At 47.3% G+C, this 20,846-nt stretch overlaps 2 protein-coding genes across 2 annotated transcripts in view; one reads left to right on the forward strand and one right to left on the reverse strand.

The window, feature by feature from the left end:
- Positions 1-3,608, forward strand: part of STXBP3 (syntaxin binding protein 3) — a gene marked incomplete at its 5' end in the record, with an annotated part of 48,705 nt that extends 45,097 nt beyond the window's left edge. The window contains 2 exons of the mRNA XM_008069656.1: positions 1,298-1,446; positions 2,868-3,608. Of these exons, the coding sequence (XP_008067847.1) occupies positions 1,298-1,446; positions 2,868-2,962 (244 nt within the window). The remainder of the gene's footprint in view (positions 1-1,297; positions 1,447-2,867) is intronic.
- A 9,613-nt stretch (positions 3,609-13,221) lies between these two features.
- The window catches only part of AKNAD1 (AKNA domain containing 1), a 39,859-nt gene continuing 32,234 nt past the window's right edge, over positions 13,222-20,846 (reverse strand). Inside the window, exons 11-15 of the mRNA XM_008069658.1 lie at positions 20,127-20,250; positions 19,741-19,850; positions 16,564-16,645; positions 14,368-14,497; positions 13,222-13,353 (exon numbers count right to left, since the gene is read on the reverse strand). Of these exons, the coding sequence (XP_008067849.1) occupies positions 13,222-13,353; positions 14,368-14,497; positions 16,564-16,645; positions 19,741-19,850; positions 20,127-20,250 (578 nt within the window). The remainder of the gene's footprint in view (positions 13,354-14,367; positions 14,498-16,563; positions 16,646-19,740; positions 19,851-20,126; positions 20,251-20,846) is intronic.

Consider the following 20,846-nt stretch of genomic DNA (forward strand, 5'->3'; position numbering starts at 1 on the left):
ATTTGGTTTGTTTTTGCCTAAAAAGGAGAAATTAAGCTTTGCTGACATTCACTGGTACAGATGCATAATTTATAAATGAATATGTACTTACTTATAAATGTACATAAGAGCTTATTTTGAATACTTACTTTTCAAATAAAACCTTACAATGTTTACTCCAGTAGAGATGTGAACAGAGAAAACAGCCCTGTGCCCTAGAGCAGTGTCGTCCAGTAGGCCTCTCTGCCAGGATGGAAACAGTCTGTATTGACACTGTCCAGCATTCTGGCCACTCGCCACATGCAGTGCTGGGGGCTTGACTTGTGGCTGGCATGAAGCGGGGGACTGTGTTTCTTGTTGTATTGAATTTTAACTAACTCTCAGGAGCCTCGTGTGGCTGGCGGTGGCTGCAGAGTGCAGGTCTAGAGCGATCTGGGGAGTAAATGGTGACAGGAAAGGCTGCCGCTCACTGCTGGGTACCAGATCCCATGCTTGTGTGATTTCATTTCATCCTCTTACAGTTGCAGCCTTTTAGGTTTAGTAGTTGAGTGACTGCTGACCGTCATGCGGAGTCCAAAGGAAGCAGGATGAAGGCTGAAGCCTGGGCCTCTCCTCACCCAACCTCCGGCCACATCAGCTCCACAGCAGGGCCCTTCCCCTTCGTGTTGTCTCAGACCTGCTGTGGCCAGGCGCGGTGGCTTACACCTGTCATCCCAGCACTTTGGGAGGCTGAGGCGAGAGGACTCCCTGAGCCCAGGGGTGTGAGACTAGGCTGGGCAACATGGCGAGAGCTTGTCTCTACAGTCGATCAAATCAGCCAGTCATGGTGGTGTGCACCTGTAGTCCCAGCTACTTGAGAGGCTGAGGCAGAAGGATCACCTGAGCCCATCAGGTCGAGGCTGCAGTAGCCATGATGGTGCCACTGCACCCCAGCCTGGGAAGCAGACCTAGATTCCAACTCAAAAAAAAAAAAAAAGCAACTTACTGTTAGTGCTACACCTCCAATTATTTGTTTTAATTTCAAGAAGTCACAGGCTTTTCAGGTGAATTATTTCTTCTTATGAAATAAATAAAGGAGGATGTTAGCTCTACTTTATAGCTAAAAATGCTAAGCCAGATTTTGATCGATTTGACAAAATTGAAACTTGAAATGGGACAGTCCTGCCTCGTGTGGTCATGCCACAGCTAAGTCATTTCGTTAAAAATCACTATAATTGTGCAAGCTTGAGTTGGATTGAGTTAAGTTGTTTAAAAGTCTATAAATGTTATGGCTTTGGGAATGTTTTTAACATGTTTGCTAATTTTTTTTACCTTTTAGTGCTCGCCAGAAACCCAGAGCTAATTATTTAGAGGATCGAAAAAATGGTTCAAAGCTGATTGTTTTTGTAATTGGAGGAATGACATACTCTGAAATGCGCTGTGCTTATGAAGTTTCTCAGGCACATAAATCCTGTGACGTTATTATTGGTAAGACTTCTGTTTTCCACTTTTATTTTTAAAAGCAAACTCTGCAAAAATGTACATGTAAAACTTTGTCTTGTGTTAAAGCCTTATACATGTAAGACTAAATTGACAAATGCAAAAAATTTTTTAACCATAGAAGTGTTATCCTTTTTTTTTTTTTTAACTTTTAATTTTTTTATTTTAAAGATGTGGGGCACAATTCAGGGTTAGGTATACAAATGCAAGTACCCTTGTTGATGAGGTGTGCCCCCCCTTCCCCAGGCAGATTCCCACTACTGCCAATCCTGCTTCCCTGAGAAATGTGGTTATATGATGTACTGAAATTTTTTTTCTGGTTGACTTTTTGGTAATTTTATTTTTAAATATTCTGATTTTGGGGAAATGAGAAATGAGTTTGTTCCTTTAAAATATTATGTTCTGTGATTTCATTTGCTCTCATCATTAAATAATCTTTAAAGCATAAATATATTTTTACTTCAAAACTATTCTGAATCTGGGTGCGGTGACTCATGCCTATAATCCCACTGCTTTGGGAAGCAGAGGCAAGAGGATTGCCTGAGTCCGGGGGTTCAAGACCAGCCTGGACAACTTGGTGAGACCTCGTCTCTACAATAAATCAAAAAATTAGCCAGGCATGTTGGCATGCACCTGTGGTTCCAGCTACTTGGAAGGCTAACGTGGAAGGATGGGCTGAGCCCAGCAGGTCGAGGCTGCAGTGGCCATGAGCATGCCACTGCATTCCAGCCTGGGCAACAGTGTGAAACTCCTACTAAAAAAAAAGTCAGCCTAACCTGGTGGCACACACCTGTAGTCCTAGTTACAGGTCGCTTGGGTGACTGAGATGGGAGGATCCCTGGAGCCCAAGAGTTTGAGGTGTAGGGAGCTATAAGCATGCCACTGCACTCCAACTTGGGTGTCAAAATGAGACCCTGTCTCTACAAAAATATATGTATTTTTTTATATGTTGAGTTTTTTGTGGCTATGACTTGACATTGGCAAGGCCTCTATGGAATTGAGTTTTAAGAATTTCAGTCCCAGCCACTGATGCGTAGACTCTACCGACCCACAGAGGTGCTGACCTGCACATCAAACCTCGATCTGCAGCACAGCTTAGTGGTTCTCTGCCTTTGACCAACAGCTATTGCAGTTCTGAGGATGAAGTAATCCCAGTTTGCTCTTCAGTGTACCTATCCAGCCAAAGGCCATTAAGCACTAGGAGTGGGCAATGGCTCTGAAGAGTTACTGAGCATGCTTAGTGATGGGGAAGGGTCGAAACACTGTAGTATAGGCAGATTTCAGGAAGATGGCATATAGAAATTGCCAAGCTACTGTACTTTGCATATTTAAAGGACAATACAGTATATTAAACCAAGGAAAATTGACTTAAGTGCTGGCCTCTGAAAAGCTCTCTTTTCTCCTACCAGGTTCGACACATATTTTAACACCCAAAAAGCTGTTGGATGACATAAAGATGCTAAATAAACCCAAGGACAAAATCTTACTTATTAAGGATGAATAATCTTTCTTCTTGGGGGTTTTAGAAATTCTTATTAATATGCTGAACTAAAATAGAACAAGAAAACGTTGCTATCATATAATTTAAACCATGTAAATATTTTATGGAGTAATGACTTTTCAAATACATTTCTTAAGGGACTCTTGATGATTATGTATTGTTGGATTTGCCGTTTTTGGTAATTTAAATATTGTTGCTGCTTTGTAGATAATGAATGTTAAAATGCTTTCTAAAAGGACTTTTTCTCACCTTTGGAACAGAACATATTAAAGCTGTGGGTCGTTTTCCACAACCTTCTATGTACATACTAATTACTCACTGAATACTCACATCTAAGTGTCTCACACCAAAGTAGAGTTTTTTGGGAAAGAATGATTTTAAAGAAAAAGTTGTAAAGGTAAATCTGTAAATGTGTGTGTATGATAAGATTATTTCCTGTGAGTGCAGTTTTTCTTTCAACTGAAATACACATTCTTTTATGTAAAATAATTGTCATTAATAAAAACAGAATGATCTCGCAGTGTATACTATCATGCTAGCTACTTCTAAAGAACACAATTATATATTATTTCGAGATAATGTATGTTTAGAAAACCAAAAATAATCATAAGCATTCTAAGAGGTAATAAATATATGGTTTCAAAACGTATCCTAATGTGTTTTTTCTTGGTGGGAGGGACAAGAATTGGGAAATTCAAAAGTTCTAAATTAGAATTACAGGGTAGAAAAAGAATGTACCATAATATTCCCACTGTTTTTTTTTTTCCAAAATAATGTCATATGTGTATCAGGTTAAACGACATATGTCTGCAGATGTGTCTGTGCGACACAAAGGGAGCATCTTTATTTCAAATCTTTTTGCTTGGCCTCACAGCATTCTGTCATAGGGTGGGCCAGAATTTCGTACTTCACTGATGCTCAGAGCTGTGAGCCTACAGACAATGCCTTTGGAAACTTGCACAAACAATCCCATAATGTGAATTCCTAGCAGTGACATGGCTGGCCAGAGGATGTGTGCATTTAAATATTGACAGTACCATTGAAAATGTTTATGTGGGCGAGTCCATCACTTTTCCTTTGGGGCTTTTGAATTTCATGCCTTGCTTAGATCTCCCTTCCACACTCAGAATTGTGAATTCAGCCTTGGTTTCTTCTAGAACACTTGGTTGATTCATTTCCGTTTCCACAGGTAGCTCCTCCATCCATTTGGAGTGACTTTAGTGTAAGAACAGTGCTGGTTGCCATCTCTTAGCACTTGGTCCTGTGTCCCTTGCCTCCCCACCCCCACCTCAGGGGACGAAAAGCTGAACGTGATGTTTTGCAGCCTCCAAGGCACGGAGGGTCTGAACAGTTTAGACTCTGCCACTCATGGGCACGTAGTGAAGATCTGGAAGGTAGAAAGAGGGTGAAGGCCAGCTCCCGATGCTGTGCCAGTGGTAGTTACTTATAGCAACCAGTCTCCACTTGTTAGTGTCACCTGCTTCCTGGAACAAGGCAGGGGTGTGGTGGCAGACCTGGCCTCCTATCCTGTGGTTACAGATGCTGATGGTACCTCCAGCCTCCCGTTTCTGCCCCTCCAGCTTTTCCAATGATTTTGTAAGGACCTAATTCTCTGTATTAGTTTTTTTTTTTGTTTTTTTTTTTTTTAGAGACTAGGTCTTACCTGGTTGCCCAGACTGGTCACGAACCCTTGGGCTTAGGCAGTGCCGGGATTACAGGTGTGAGCCACTCTGCTTGGCAGTTTTCTTTCTTTTTTTTTTGAGTCGGAGTCTCACTCTGTCACCCAGACTGAGGTGACATGATCACAGCACAGCCTGGACATGTTGGGCTCAGGGAATCCTTCCACCTCAGCATCCCAAGTAGTTGGGACTATGGACGTGTGCCACCATGCCCGGCTGATTTCTTGCTGTGTTGCCCAGGCTGGTCTTAAACTCCTGGGCTCAAGCAGTCTTTCCACCTTGACCTCTCAAAGTGCTGAAATTACAGGCATGAGTCACTGAGCCCAGCCTATTATTCTTTTCAAACATTTTTTTATATATAGAAAATATCTCTGTTTGTGTGTTTTGTTTCTTTTAAGAGATGAGGGTCTCTATGTGGCCTAGGCTGGAGTGTAATAGTTATTCACAGGTGTAATCATAGCACACTATAGCCTCAAACTCAACTCAAGCAAACCTGCCTCAGCCTCCTGAGTAGCTGAGACATCAGGCACGAGCCTCCATGCTGGCTTATCTATTTTTGATATATTAATTCATAACTTGCTATTTTACTAAGTATTGGTCAATAATATGCAAATACTTAGTGCTTCCTGTGCGGTAGGCACCATTTTTAAATGCTTATATTAACTCATTTAATCCTGCGAGGATAGGTGCTGTAATTATCATCTACATCTTAAAGCTGTGAACCGAGGTACACACAAAGAGACTTCTGTAACTTGACCTGGTCATGTGTGGGGAAAGGAAGGCCTTGGCACCAATAAACGCCCTCTTTGATGTGCATCAGGCGTGAGAACCATACGCTTCTGGTGCAGGATTCATTGTTGGTCTCTATGTTTTATCTGCGATCTTTGTTTGGCTGGGGAACTCTGCCTAGGGCTGGTGCCTGTGTGGAATCGATATTTAGATCAGTCTAATGTCCTGTGGCAGATGGAACTAAGAGTGTGGTGACAGCAAACACTGGCCTGTCCATTCAGTCAGCCACGTAACACCCCAGCGATAACTGCCCTCACACACCAGATCCTTTGAGTCCTGTAGTTCACATATATGCTAAGCTCAGAATTGAAGAGACCCTGTGTTTACTGTATCTCTTGCTGAATTTGCGGTCATCTCACGTAAATTCCTAGTATAAGTTGATTTTTCTCCCACAGAATTAGCAATTACAAGTTCTGATATCAAGAATTGAAAAAGAGAAAGACTGCTGTTTTAACCAACTGAAACCATTCATTCACTGTGTCTTAAGCACAGTTTTGCTTCCTGTTGATATATGCTTGGTAGTTATAAAACAGTGGATTCATATTGTTCAACCACATTAGCAAAGAACAAAAAAATATGTGTTTTTTTGAGTTGGAGTCTCAGTCTCTGCCAGGCTGGAGTGCAGTGGTATGATCACTGATCACCGCAGCCTCAACCTCCTGGTCTCATGTGATCCTTCCACCTCAGACTCCCAGGTAGCTGGGACTACAGGCACACACTGTGCAGAGAAGAGGTCTTGCTATGTGCCCCGGCTCATCTCAATCTCCTGGGCTCAAGCAATCCTCCCACTTCAGCCTCCCAAAATGCTGGGATTACAGGCGTGGGCCGCCGTGCCCTTATCTTTATGACCCTGTTCCTAGGCCCATGGTCTCTACTCACCCAGGGTCACAGCAACAGTTTACAAAGACACACAGTTCTTGGATCTGGGCCCCAAAGGGCCCTGGAGCTTATTGTGTAAAATGTGGCACCCGCATAGCTCATTTCTGCCCCAGGTATTTTGTGCCCTTTGAATCTGCAAGCAGGTTTCTTCTAAAATTAAAGGAGCAAGAAATATCTTTCTCTTGCAGTCAGATTTTTACTATCAAAACAACGTTTTGAGAATTAAATATAGATAAATATGTATTTATATTTAATATGAATCAGGTCTATTTTATATAATTCATTGCCAACAGACTATAATAGGATACAAAGATGAGTTTTCTTTTGTGGCATCCAAGAGTTAAAACTACAGGGTATGGTTGGAACTTTCTCTTTTTTTTGAGTTAGAGTCTCACTCTGTCGCCCAGACTGGAGTGCAGTGGCCTCTCCCGACCACCGCAGCCTCAACCTGCTGGGCTCTGGCGATCCTTCCGCCTCAGCCTTCCGAGTACCCGGAATTACAGGCATGCGCTACCACACCCGGCTGATTTTTGATTTATTGTAGAGATGAGGTCTTGCCAAGTTGCCCAGGCAGCTCTCGAACCCGCAGGCTCAGGCAATTCACCCACCTCAGCCTCCCAAAAGCCCAGGATTACAGGCTGAGCCACCGAGCCCGGCTGGAACTTTCTCTTAAAGTGATAAAAGCCTCAGCGAACAGCCCTGTTGTATCTTGCTGGGGTCAGCAGGCAGGCACAGGGAGCCATACCTTGGCACCAGCCCCCAGACGCCCCTGCACACGGAGAGGAGACCCTGCCAGCTGTTTTTCTCCAGAGCCACCGCCCTCGGGCAGTGCTGAGCGCCTTGACTCCCGGCATCAGGGACACAATTACTCCCCAAACTTGTTGTTCTGGTTTGTTAACAGAATTAGAAGAAAGGTGTGTAAGTATCGACACAAAAGAACTGTAGGAGGGAGGAGAAGACCAAAGCTACAGAATCAGTTAAGTATGAAAATATCCTTGTAAATCCAAGCCTTGCACTTTCTAGAGCTCCTTAAGGGCGTTGCCCTATTTCTCCATTTCTTGGGTTAGTCATGTTGCAGTGATTGCTCATAATGACCCCAATTATCAAGGAAATGTAGAATTACATTTAGAATATGATTTAAGGCTGGGCTCGGTGGCGCAGCCTGTAATCCCGCGCTTTGGGAGGCTGAGGTGAGTGGATTGCCTGAGCCCACGGGTTCGAGACCCACCTGGGCAACTTGGCGAGACCTCATCTCTACAATAAATCAAAAAATTAGCCGGGCATGGTAGCGTGTGCCTGTAGTTCCAGCTACTTGGAAGGCTGAGGGGGAAGGATCGCCGGGACCCAACTGGTCAAGGCTGTGGTGGCCGGGAGCGGCCACTGCACTCCAGTCTGGGCAACAAAGTGAGACTCCAACTCAAAAAAAAAAGAATATGATTTAATAAGCCAGACGTGGTGGCTCACGCCTGTAATTCCAGCACTTTGGGAGGCGGAGGCAAGAGAATTGCCTGTGCCCAGGGGTTCGAGACCAGCCTGGACAATTTGGCAAGACCTCATCACTACAATAAATCGAAAAAATAACCAGGTGTGGTGGTGCAGGCCTGTGGTTCCAGTTACTTGGAAGGCTGAAGTGGAAGGATCACCTGAGCCTGTCAGGTTGAGACTGCAGTGGCCATGATTGCACTCCAGCCTGGGCAGCAGAGTGAGGCTCCTACTCAAAAAAAAAAAAAAAAAAAAACCAAAAGAATATGGTTTAATAGAGCAGAGATGGACTGTATTTTTAAATTTAAAAATAAGGCTAGGTGCGATGACTCATGCCTGTAATCCTAGCACTTTGGGAGGCTGAGGTAGGAGGATTGCTTGAGCCCAGGATTTGGAGACCAGCCTGGGCAACACAGCAAGACCTCGTCTCTCCAAAAAATTTAAAAAATTATCTGGACATGGTGGCACAGGTCTGTCCCAACAACTTTGGGAGGCTGAGGCAGAAGGATGTCCCAAACCCAGGAGATCAAGATTGTGGTGAGCCAAAATTGTGTCACTGCCCTCCAGCCTGGATGATGAAGTAAGACTCCCCCCCAACTCAAGAAATAAATTAATGAATTAAAAAAAGATTACAAGTTTTTATAAGGTGAATTTATGAGACTAGGAATAGTTATTATTGATCGTTTATTATTCAAATATTTATTATTGGTAGTTATTTATTATTGGTTTCGTGGGTCTATTTCATGTTGTCCATGAACTTTTTAAAGTTGTGTGCAAACTTACATATGTGCATGTGTCCCTCTTCCATGGTGTTACGGTCTGAGTATATGCTTGGCTGCTGTCTCTTGACATCATCACATCGAGAGGCAGGGAACTGGCAGAAAGTTTATTTCTGAATTCAGAATTCAGGGAACAGAACCTGGCTCCTGGCATTTCTGGAAACAGTCTGCTCACTACTTAGGTTTCACAGTTCATTTTTATAAGTTTAGAGTTTCTGGTACCTATACATTGCGTGACTGACAGGGTATTGTATAGAACTCAAGTTACAGTTGCATTTTGTTAACAGAATTTATGGTCTGTGTTTCCTGGCACTAGCTTCCAAAAGGTAGTTCTCAGTGCTCTCAGTAACACCAGACTGAAGAGTTGAATAAGTTTGCCATAGAATAAAGGAGCCAACAGAGCCTATTACAAAGTAAAACATTATTCACTGCAACATATTGTTTTGTTTTTGTTTTTTTTTGAGTTGGAGTCTCACTCTGTCGCCCAGACTGGAGTGCAGTGGCCGGGAACGGCCACGGCAACCTCGATCTGCTGGGCTCCGGTGATCCTTCTGCCTCAGCCTTCCAAGTAGCTGGAACTAAAGGCGCGTGCTACCATACCTGGCTAATTTTTGATTTATTGTAGAGATGAGGTCTCGCCAAGTTGCCCAGGCGGGTCTTGAACCCGTGGGCTCAGGCAATCCACTCACCTCAGCCTCCCAAAGGCGTGGGATTACAGGCTGAGCCACCGAGCCCGGCTTCATATTGTTGATTAGTAGTTATAACATGCAAAAATTTATATAAATGTCAAGGCTTATGGTTATATGGGTGCCGTATTTTCAAATCTATGACCACTTATAAAAGGGCGTAGGGACTCATTTCTCTCAGTTGAGTGAGCGCCGTCTACAGGGGGTTAGGGGTCTTTGAAGTGACTTAACAGGGACTGTATAAGAGATAAGGGGATACACTTTCTCAGGAATATAGGTACGTGCAAACCTGCTCAAAAGTTATACCTTTCTTTAAGTGTTGTAGTGATATGGACAGACAATCATGGGTTTCTGTGTCAAGGGGAGAAGGGAGACTCCGTAGCTTTCACCAGATTCTCAAAGAAGAATAAGCCCCCAAATAGTTAAGAACCAGTGAATCATATAAGAACACTGCAACCAAGCCAGAGAAGTGTGTTCATCTCAAACTTGGAGATGGGATCGTGACACTTGGCATCCAAAACAGGTTGTTAAGTTGTGGTTAAATTTAGAGAGATGATGAAGCTGGAAACCTCTTAGAACTGTGGAAAAGAAACTTTCAACAAACCGAGTCGAGTGGTCGAATCTGCTTCTGTTAGCAATTCATGAACCGGGCAGCAACCCATCCATGAAACAGAAGGGTTGAGCACAGAGGTGAGCTTTACAGGCAGAAGAAGGGTGAAAAAAGCAGAAATGAGGAACCAAAGGCGAACTGGGCATTTCAAAGTCAGGGTGGGTGAAAGCAGAAGGGACTTCCTTGTCCTTCCAGCTCAGGGTGACTGGGCCCTTTCTAACGGATTACTATGAATCTTCTGGGGTTTTTTGCTTTTGAAGACTGGCCCATGTTAAAGTTCGATTTGATTACATGACACCTAGCACAAGTGACCCCATCCTGGTTGCTCTGATCTGCCAGAGCCCAGTGCAGGAGCTCTAGCCTGACAAATGGCCTCCCATCAATTTTGTTTAACAGGCAGACACAGTTTGGGCTTCCATTTCCTCTTAGAACACTGCTATCGTCTTTGCTGTCTTCCTTACAGGGCCACAGCGCACATTAGCTGTAAGGCCAGAGGCATCTTTTTTTTTTTTTTGAGTTGGAGTCTCACTCTGTCGCCCAGACTGGAGTGCAGCGGCCGTTCCCGGTCACCGCAGCCTCGACCTGCTGGGCTCCAGCGATCCTTCCACCTCAGCCTTCCGAGTAGCTGGAACTACAGGCGTGCGCTACCACGCCCGGCTGATTTTTTTTTTTTTGATTTATTGTAGAGATGAGGCCTCGCCAAGTTGCCCAGGCGGGTCTCGAACCCACGGGCTCAGGCAATCCACTCACCTCAGCCTCCCAAGGCGCGGGATTACAGGCTGAGCCACCGAGCCTGGCTCGGCCAGAGGCATCGTTAGGTTGGCCTCTGCTTAGTCAACCCCTTTCCAAGCCCTGCAGTTAAAAATAGCCTGTTCTCCAGCCAGACAGACACACAGCGTCTGCCTTCATTGGGAATTGATCCCATTCCCTTCTCACTGCTGAGCCAGACTCGGGGCCAGGACACCATCTGTGAATGTTTTGAGGGAAGGGGGATGGGAAGCTTCAGGAAAGGGGGAAGCCTGTCTTTGCTGCTCTATCATTAGGAGGCAACGCATCAGTCAGAGATGCCAATCAAAAGCTTGCTCTGGCATCCGATGTGAAACGTTACAAATGTACTGAATCTCTGGGACACAGTTTTGTTGTTGTTGTTGTTTATAGTCAGGGCCTCACTCTGTCACCCAAGCTGAAGTGCAGTGGCACCATCACGGCTCATGATAGCCTGGACATCCTGTGTTCAGATGACCCTTTTGCCTAGGCCCCCCGAGGAGCCGGGACTATAGGCATGTGCCACCACGCCTAGCAAATTTTTTTATTTTTTGTAGATATGAGGTCTCCCTCTGTTGCCCTGGCTGGTCTGGGTTATTTTTAATAGCAGGGAGTTTTTTTTTTTTTTTTTTTTAGAGGCAGGATATCACTTTGTTGTTCAGGCTGTACCTGAACTCCTGGGCTCAAGCGATCCTCCCACTGTGGCCTCCTGATTACAGGCATGTATCACTGCACCCAGTTTGTCTTTTTCCAAAATCGTATTAATCTAGGGCCATCATTTTTGCGTTTCTGACTTTAAGAGATCTTTAAACAAATCATTTTCATGTATAATATACATATATTGCAAGAATGTCATACAGTACAGAAAATACAGGAAAAATCAAAATTCCTTCCTTTCCCAGAACTCCTAGGTTCATTTCCTAGAGTTCCACTTGAGATTTTTATGTATCTTTCCAGAAAATATGTATATCCTTTAAAACAGCAGTCCCCAACCTTTTTGGCATCAGGGACTGGTTTCGTGGAAGATAATTTTTCCACAGACTGGGTTGCGGGGGATGGTTTTGGAGTGATTCAAGTACATTACATTTATTGTGCACTTTATTTCTATTATTATTACACTGTAATATATAATGAAATGATTCTGCATCTCACCGGAACGCAGAATCAGTGGGAGCCCTGAACTTGTCTTCCTGCAACTAGATGGTCCGTCTGGGGGTGATGGGAGACAGTGCTAGCCTCACCACCTAAGCTCTGCCTCAGATCATCAGGCATTAGATTCTCATAAGGAGCAAGCAGCCTAGATCCTTCGCATGTGCAGGTCACAATAGGGTTCCCGCTCCTAGGAGGAGGATCTAATGCCGCCGCTGATCTGACAGAAGACGGAGTTCAGGTGATCATGCAAGCAATGGGGAGCGGCTGTAAATACAGATGAAGCTTGCCCGCTTCTCACCTCCTGCTGTGTGACCCTCCTTGTGTATATATTGTGGCATATTGTGTAAGTTTGTTTGTTTGTTTTGAGTTTGGGTCTCACTTTGTTGCCCAGGCTATAGCACAATTGTGGCTCACTGCAGCCTGGACCTCCTGGACTCAGGTGATCCTTCTACCTCAGCCTCCCAAGCAGCTGGGAGTACAGGCATGCTACCACACACCGCTAATCTTTTGGTTTTTTGCAGAGACAGGGCTCGCTATGTTGCCCAGACTGGTCTTGAACTCCTGGGTTCAAGCAGCCCTCCCACCTTGGTCTCCCAAAGTGCTGGGATTACAGGTGTGAGCCACCGTGCCCAGCCCATGTGAGTTATTTATAAAGCAAATTCCTAGTAGTGGCATTGCTACTCAGAAGATCTGTGCTTTGGAATCTGTCGAATTTGGTAGGTGCTATCAAATAACCTTCCAAAAAGGTTGCACACCCTCCATCAGTGGATGAGAGTACCTATTTCCCTCCATCTTCACTGACACAGGGTGCTTTCAAACTTTTTTTTTTTGAGTCGGAGTCTCACTCTGTCACCCAGGCTGGAGTGCAGTGGCATGCTCACAGCCACTGCAGCCTTGACCTGGTGGGCTCAGGTGATCCTTCCACCTCAGCCTTCCAAGTAGCTAGAACTACAGGCGCACGCCACCACACCCAGTTAATTTTGCTTGATTTATTGTAGAAAGGAGGTCTTGCCAAGTTGCCCAGGCGGGTCCCAAACCCATGGGCTCAGGCAATTCCCTGGCCTTGGCCTCCCCAAGTGCTGGGATTATAGGCGTGAGCCACTGCACCTGGCTTCAAACTTATTTTTGTCAGACTAAGAAGCCAAATGAAATTTCATTGTTTTGTGTTTATTTATTTTATTGATTTAAAGCATAGACTTATTTTTAAAATAAATACTTGTTGGTTTCTTTTGATTTTAAGAATCAGAAGTCTCTCTTTTTTTTTTTTGCTTTTTTCCACTTTTCTGCTAAGTATATTGTGCAACCCATTTCTTATGATTTTGGTGTTTTCTTTAGAAGATCAACTTCCTAAATTGGGTAATGAGTAAAATACATTGTGGGGGAAGATGAGATTCTCTTTCTGTCTTTGTTTTCGTTTAAAGTCTCGGTTGCCATGGTTGAGCTAGTATTTCAGTTGATCCCTCCACCTCCGAGCTTTAGCAAGGTCTTCTGAGATCGTTTTAATCATTTGATTGGTGGTTTCTTTCAACACAGTTGCTGTCCTCAGGGCATGGTCCAGAGCTGAGTGTAAAATCTGGGGAGGAAAGGCCCGCACATGGTCATTGCATGAACGCACAGCTGTTTCTGTGAATGGGGTTGCCTCGTTATGAAACACCCTAAGGTGGAATGTTTGGAGGAATCTGTTTCCCATGTAGCCTATTTCCGTTTTGAGCGCTGGTTTCCTAGGAAACCGGCCTGCAATGGCATCTGTTAGGGAAAGGAACCAGCATGTGACAGATGAGGTGGCACTGGGGAGGTGAGGTCGGCCACCCGAGGGCTGCAGAGAAAACAGGCGAGCTCCTGAGCCATGGAAGGGGACTTGGGGCTGCAGGGGACTTGGGGCCACAGTTGCGGTGGGCGCCCAGGGACAGCCACACGGAAACCCTGGAAAGGGCCAGAGCTGGGTATTTCCCACTTGAAAATAGGAAACTGCTGGCGGCCCTGGGTCACTGGAACAGAGCCCGGGCCTGGCCAGGGGACCCCCCCCACAGTCCAGGCCCCACCCACAAAACACTTTCCCCAGGAAACTTCCCTTGGAGCCAGTTCAGAAATAATCCAGACTGTGCCCTGCCAAGGCTGCAAACCTTTAGGTTAATGCTGAGCACAGCATTGCTGAGGGTTGTTTTGTGATTTTTTTTTTTTGAGTCAGTCTCACTCTGTGGCCCAGGCTGGAGCACAGGGCATGATCACGGCTCGTTGCTGCCTCAACCTCCTGGGCTCAGGCGATCCTCCCACCTCAGCCTCCTGAGTAGTTGGGACCATAAGCATGCACCACCACATCCAACTAATTTTTCGACTTTTTTGGTATAGATGAGGTCTCACCATACAGATGCTGATCTCCAACTCCTGGGCTCAGGCAATCCTCCCTCCTCAGCCTCCCAAAGTGCTGGGATTCCAGGCGTGAGCCACCGCACCCAGCCAGAACTGTTTCTAGCGGTGCATTTTCCGCAGCCCTGATACTACAGGAACTTAAAGGCAGCCTGCCCTGTGGTCACCAGGACCACATTTAGGACTGCGAAGGCTCCAGAATGTTCCGTCTAAGTCTCACCTCGATTGTAGTTTCCTCAGTGCTCTCCAAGTCACAGAAGGATTTGCTTCCAGAACTCCGGCAGGAGTGGGAGTGGAGTGAGGCCGCTGCAAGGTCTGAGCTGCAGGTCATGAGAGCCCAAGGGTTTTTTCTAGAAGGCAGAAGCACATGGGGTACGTGTGTTTGGCACACTCTCTGCTCAGGGCAGCTCCAGCTCGGGAAGGTGAGGTTTGCACACCCCCTACCTGCTGCGGCTCTCAGAGGCTGACCACGGCTGAGCCTCAGAACAAGGTTGTGGCCGGGACCATGAGGGCATTTCTTCCCAAAACGTGTCTCCTTTTCCTTTGGTCCAGAAAGAATCAAGACTCCAAAGAGAATTTTCTATTAGTTTTCATTTTGGAGGGACCAACCTTCCACCCTGCATATTTATAAACACACACACTCACAACTAACTGTCCACTGCAGGCACTGAGGGGCGAGCTCATTTTAGCACCAGTGAGCTGACACCCCGAGGAGGCCAGGGCCTTAGAAAAAACACAAGCAGCACAAGCTGGGCAGGGTGGCACGCATCTGTGGTCCCAACTCCTTGGGAGGCTGAGGCAGGAAGATTGCCTGAGCCCAGGAGGCCAAGGCTCTGGTGAACTGTGGTTGTGCCACTGCGCTCCAGCCTAGGAGACAGAGGGAAACCCCAACTCATGAAATAATAAAATAAAATAGATCATGAGTGTTGAAAATTTTTTAAAAAGTAAATGGGCTCCCCTTGACTATGATAATGAAGATTCTGTCTCCGGAGTGGCCCTAAGTCGGCCCTGGGTGCATGCGGGGTGCAGGGCCACTTGGTTGTCCAGGTTGTGCATGGTGCGGGGGTATCCACATAGCCTGGAAAGGCACTGCTTGGAGTCAGGCTTTCTGCAACCAGAAGTAGTGGGCCTAGGAGGTGTCACAGCAGCTCACCTGTCCATAGGGCTGTCCTCGGGTCACTATCCCAGGGCCACCGTGGCATCTCCTGGCTCAGTTCCTGTGCTTGGCATTGCTTCTGTGGTGCACCCGACCCTCTCCAAGCCTCCCTTCAATGCTGGTGACCTCAGGCCTCTCCATCCCGCCCCTCCACCATGTCCACCCTCGCTGGCTCTGCAGGTGGGTCTACTGCGGGATCCACCCGCCGGTGAGAGGTGACCTGGCATCGGGGGCCCTAGCTAAGGAGTAGCTCTAGGCACAGGGTGGCAGTGTGGCACAGGGCAGAGCATTGTCGCCCAGGCTGGAGTGCGGTGGCACGATCATGGCTCACCGCAGCCTTGGCCTCCCGGGCTCTAGTGATCCTCCCACCTCAGCCTCCCGAGTAGCTGGAGCTACAGTTGTGCACTACCACACCTGGCTGATTTTTTGGATTTTTTTGATATTGCCCAGGCTCGTCTTGAACTCCTGAGCTCAAGCGATCCTCACGCCTCAGCCACCCAAAGTGCTGGGATTACAGGAGTGAGCCTCCAAGCCCCCATGGTCCTTGTAAGTTTCTTCATTCTTTTTTATTTTATTTTATTTTTTATTTGTTTTTTGAGTTGGAGTCTCACTCTGTCGCCCAGACTGGAGGGCAGTGGCCGCTCCCGGCCACCGCAGCCTCGACCTGCTGGGCTCTGGCGATCCTTTCGCCTCAGCCTTCCGAGTAGCCGGAATTACAGGCGCACGCTACCACGCCCGGCTAATTTCTTGATTTATTGTAGAGATGAGGTCTCGTCTGCCCAGGCGGGTCTCGAACCCGCGGGCTCAGGCACTCCGCTCACCTCAGCCTCCCAAAGGCGCGGGATGACAGGCTGAGCCACCGAGCCCGGCTCCGTTTCTTCATTCTTATCCTTTGGAGCTCAGCTTCCCTGAATCCCCAAATTGGGTCAATAGCACTTTGTACCTCCCCTTCTTGGCATTTAGGAAGACTGTCCAGCTCTTCTACCGAAAAACTGAGTCCCACGAGAGCAAGGACAGTGGCTGACTTTGTCACTGTGTCCTCAGCACCCTAGCACAATGACCTGCTTTTGACGCGCAAGCAGTTGTTGAATGAATACATGAATGACTGAGGTCTTAAGCGGGCTTAGGCATTGAATCCTGGCTCTCTTGCTGTTGTCTCGGTGACTTCGGGTAGGTATTCAATGCACTCACAAGTACATTGGATGGGTCCAACTGATGACAGGTGTTTTTGTTGTTAGTAGTAATAATAATAAGACTTACTTGCCTGGTGTGGGCTCACGTTGACCTTGGAAGGACTTGGAATTCACTGTCTGGGAACAGATCTGTTTTGGTTTTGAATAAGCTGAAAAATGATCAAATGCAGAGTATCAAAAGCAACCCCAAAATGGTGCACATGAATCACTTCCTGAGCGTTTCTGTATGAATGAAATATTTCATGAAATTTTAGTAAATTAGGGAACATAGAAAACAACTTTCTTTTTATTGTTTGATTTTTTTTTTTTTTTGAGTTGGAGTCTCACTCGGTCGCCCAGACTGGAGTGCAGTGGCCGCTCCCGGCTGCCACAGCCTCGACGTGCTGGGCTCTGGCGATCCTTCCGCCTCAGCCTTCCGAGTAGCCGGAATTACAGGCATGCGCTGCCACGCCCGGCTGATTTTTTGATTTGTTGTAGAGATGAGGTCTTGCTGCCCAGGCAGGTCTTGAACCCGCGGGCTGAGGCAATCCACTCACCTCAGCCTCCCAAAGGCGCGGGATTACAGGCTGAGCCACTGAGCCCGGCGAAAACAACTTTCTATCAAGTATTCTGAGTCCAGGAAAATAAATTCAACTTTTAAGATGAGTTTTAAAGCTGGGAGTGGTGACTCATGCCTGCAATCCCAGCACTTTAGGAGGCCGAGGCAAGAGGATTGCCTGAGCTCAGGAATTTGAGACCAGCCTGGGCAACATGGCAAGACCTCATCTCTACAATAAATAAAAAAATTAGCCAGGCGTGGTGGCGCATGCCTATGGTTCTAGCTACTTGGAAGACTGAGGCAGAGGGATCACCTGAGCCCAGCAGGTCGAGGCTGCAGTGGCCATGAGTGTGCCACTGCACTCCGGTCTGAGTGACAGAGTGAGACTTCCACTTAAATAAATAATAAATAAAATAAATAGAGTCTGGGGTGGTGCTCACACCTATATTTCCAGCATTTGGGGAGGACAAGGTGGGAGGATTGCTTGATCCCAGGAGTTTGAGACCTTGTCTCTACAAAAAAATTTTAAAAATTAGCTGAACATGGTGGTGCACACCTGCAGTCCCAGCTACTTGGGAGGCTGAAGTGGGAGGATTGCTTGAGCTCAAAAGTTTGAGGCTGTCATGTCACTGTACTCTAGCCTGGGGGGTCTCAAAACAAAAAACAAAACAAAACAAGAAACTGAGTTTTATTAGCAGGACAAGAGACCGGGAGTTTAGGTTCCTTGGGTGCTAGCTGTGTGACCCGCACATGTTGTCTAACTTCTCTGGGCTCAACTAGCACATCTGATCAATGGGAGGATAATAGCTTCCAAGGGGTTGGACCGGATGGATTCCTGGAATCCTCTCTGACGTTGGGAGTCAGGATTCTAGGAATCAGAGGCTGTCGACTGTGTTACTGAAACAATTCCAGAAAACAGAGACTAAACAGAGAAGCAGATAAAGGTGGAAAGCTCACCCAGGACGACAAGAGACAGCCAGGGGAGGAGCCAGTGGCCAAGAGCCCGCCTGCTCCGTCACAAGACCCCTGCTCCCTGTCCTGCCCTCTCCTGCTTTTCCCTCTCTCCCTCCAGCCCTCCCGCCTCCCTGCCCGCCTCAGGAAGTCCCAGTGGACCGGGGAAACTGGGAGAGCCCATCCCCCAGGACGGAGGCCAGAAGGCCAGACGCAGGTGTCACAGGCTGTAGACCCAGCGACAGAGAAGGTGGCCATGGTATCTGTCCTGTGGCTACTGCGGTCTTAGCGACTGTCACTTTGGAATAATCTGGCAGCTAGGGGTGGGAAGGGGGGACACAGCTGGGGTCAGGCAGGCAAATGACTTTTTTTTCGAGTCAGGGTCTCACTCTGTCGCCTGTGTTAGGTGGCGGTGGCATGATCACGGCTCGCCACAGCCTCCACCTCCTGGGCCCATGCAATCCTCTTGTCTCCGCCTCCCAAGTAGCTGGGACTACAGGCTCACACTCCCTTGTCCGGCTAATTTTTTTATTTATTGTAGAGATGAGGTTTCGCTATGTTGTCCAGGCTGGTCTCGAACCCTCGGGCTCAAGCCAGGCTCTGCCTTGGCCTCCCAAAGTGCTGGGATTACAAGTGTGGGCATCCGTGATCGTGAAAGATGAGAAGCCTTCCCCCTGGTGCCCAGAGCCAGAAAGGGAGAGGAAGCGCTCTGAAGGTTTGAAGGAAAGGATGCAGTCCCTGTCGGAGAACCATTATGGCTGTCTTTCAGGGATAAACTGAGGCATGTCTCCTTCCGTCTTCGTGTTCTCTGGACACACTTTGCCGACTTGTAGCGGTTACCTCATTGTTGCCTTGAACTTCTCTTATTTGGGTGTAAGTTCCCTTCTCTCAAGAGATTGTAAACTCCTCAACAGGGGAGGAGCCATGCCATTCATCTTTATAACTACCTACTTGTGGGGTTTTACTTTTTTTTCAAAGATGGCCAATGTTTTCATTGGAAATTATCAACACGATGTCTAAGAAGTGTAAAAATCATCTATTTCTGGCTGGGCATGGTGGCTCACCCCTGTCATCCCAGCACTTTGGGAGGCCGAGGCAGGAGGACTGCTTGAGTCCAGGAGTTCGAGACCAACCTAGGCAACCTAGCAAGACTTCATCGCTACTAAAGATCAAAACATGAGTCAGGTGTGGTAGTACGTGCCTGTAGTTCCAGCTGTTTGGAAGGCTGAGGCGGAAGGATCACCCGAGCCCAGGAGGTCGGGGCTGTGGTGAGCCATGATCGTGCCACTGCCCCCCAGCCTGGGCAACAGAGTGAAACTCTGACCAGAAAAAAAAAGGAAGGGAGGGAGGGAGGGAAGGAGGGAGGGAGGAAGGAAGACCCGCCTACTTGTCTACAGGCTAACTTTTAGTAGGGATCTATTGAAAGCATTAGCCACCCCTGAACAGCAACAGTAATCGTGGTGATTATCCAGCAAATATTAAAGGGCTGTGACCAACTTGCGCAGACATAGCACCTAGTGACCTCCAAAGTTCTTGGTCACTGGGACTTCACATTTTCCAGCCCCAGCTCAGACTCCGGCCTTCCAGGCATAGGACAGGATGTGGAAGGTGTCAGGCGAGTGTAGGAGACCCGGGTAGCAGAAGGGAGAGGCCAGGGCTCCCCACACAGAAGCAGTGACCCATCGCACAAGGGTGCCCCGCACCTGGGAGTTCAGGCTGTCGTCCTAGGTGGGCTCATGCAGGAGATGTACTTACGAGGTGAAGCATTTTTTCTTTCCTCTAAAGAACGGGGCTGGACAAGGGCACCTCTTTCGCTATGATTTAAGTAATTCTGTCCCGGGCTGTTGTATCTGTAATGAAATTCTAAAGAGAAAACATTAAGAATACAGTTGAGACTGTGTGTGATGGCTCCTGTCTGTAAGTCCCAGCACTTTGCGAGGCTGAGACGAGAGGATTGCCTGCGCCCAGGAGGTTGAGACCGGCTGGGCAACATAGCAAGACCTCATCTCTACAAAAAAAAAATTTTTTTAATTAGCCAGGCATGGTGGCATGCACCTGTAGTCCCAGCTACTTGGGAGGCTGAGGCAAGAGGATCGCCGGAGACCAAGAGGTCGAGGCTGCAGTGAGCCGTGATCGTCTCATCTTCAGGCAGTTTGTGGCCACAGACTCTTCTGGAGTCGGGACTCTGAGAGTCACAGACTTCGCCCTGATGACTTTGCAGACCCGTGCCAGAATCAGAATGGAAGCTGCAATTTATGCCAGAACCTGAAAAAGCGAGTTCTGTGATGTAGGCGGACACCGCTTGGTGACAGTCACCAGATGAGGTGTGCAGAGCAGAGCTCCATCCATGCAGGACATGTGTTAGACACCAAAGTGTCCGACCTCCCCAACTGTGTGACTACTGGGAGCTGCCAGCCTTGGGGTGACATTTGAGATCCCCTACTGACAACTGACAGATGTTTGTTGCTGTTGTTGTTTGTGTTGTCTATAAGTCAACATTCTGTCGCCCAGGCTGGAGGATAGTGGCAATCGTGGCTGACCGCAGTCTTGCCCTCCTGGGCTCAGGCGATCCTTCCACCTCAGCCTCCTGAGTAGCTAGGACCACAGGCATACACCACCACGCCTCTTTAATTTTTAATTTCTTGTGGCGATGAGGTCTCACTACTATGCTGCCCAGGCTGGTCTTGAACTCCTGGGCTCAAGCAGTCCTCCCTTCTCAGTCTCCCAAAGTACTGAGATTATAGGCATGAGCCACCACGCCCGGCCTTGGCTACGTCTTATTTAAACCTATTCAATTGCCGGGCTCGGTGCCTCAGCCTGTAATCCACGCCTTTGGGAGGCTGAGGTGAGTGGATTGCCTG

The sequence above is a fragment of the Carlito syrichta genome, unplaced genomic scaffold, assembly GCF_000164805.1.
Source record: "Carlito syrichta isolate Samal-C Ts95f unplaced genomic scaffold, Tarsius_syrichta-2.0.1 Scaffold312159, whole genome shotgun sequence".
Lineage (NCBI taxonomy): Eukaryota > Metazoa > Chordata > Mammalia > Primates > Tarsiidae > Carlito > Carlito syrichta.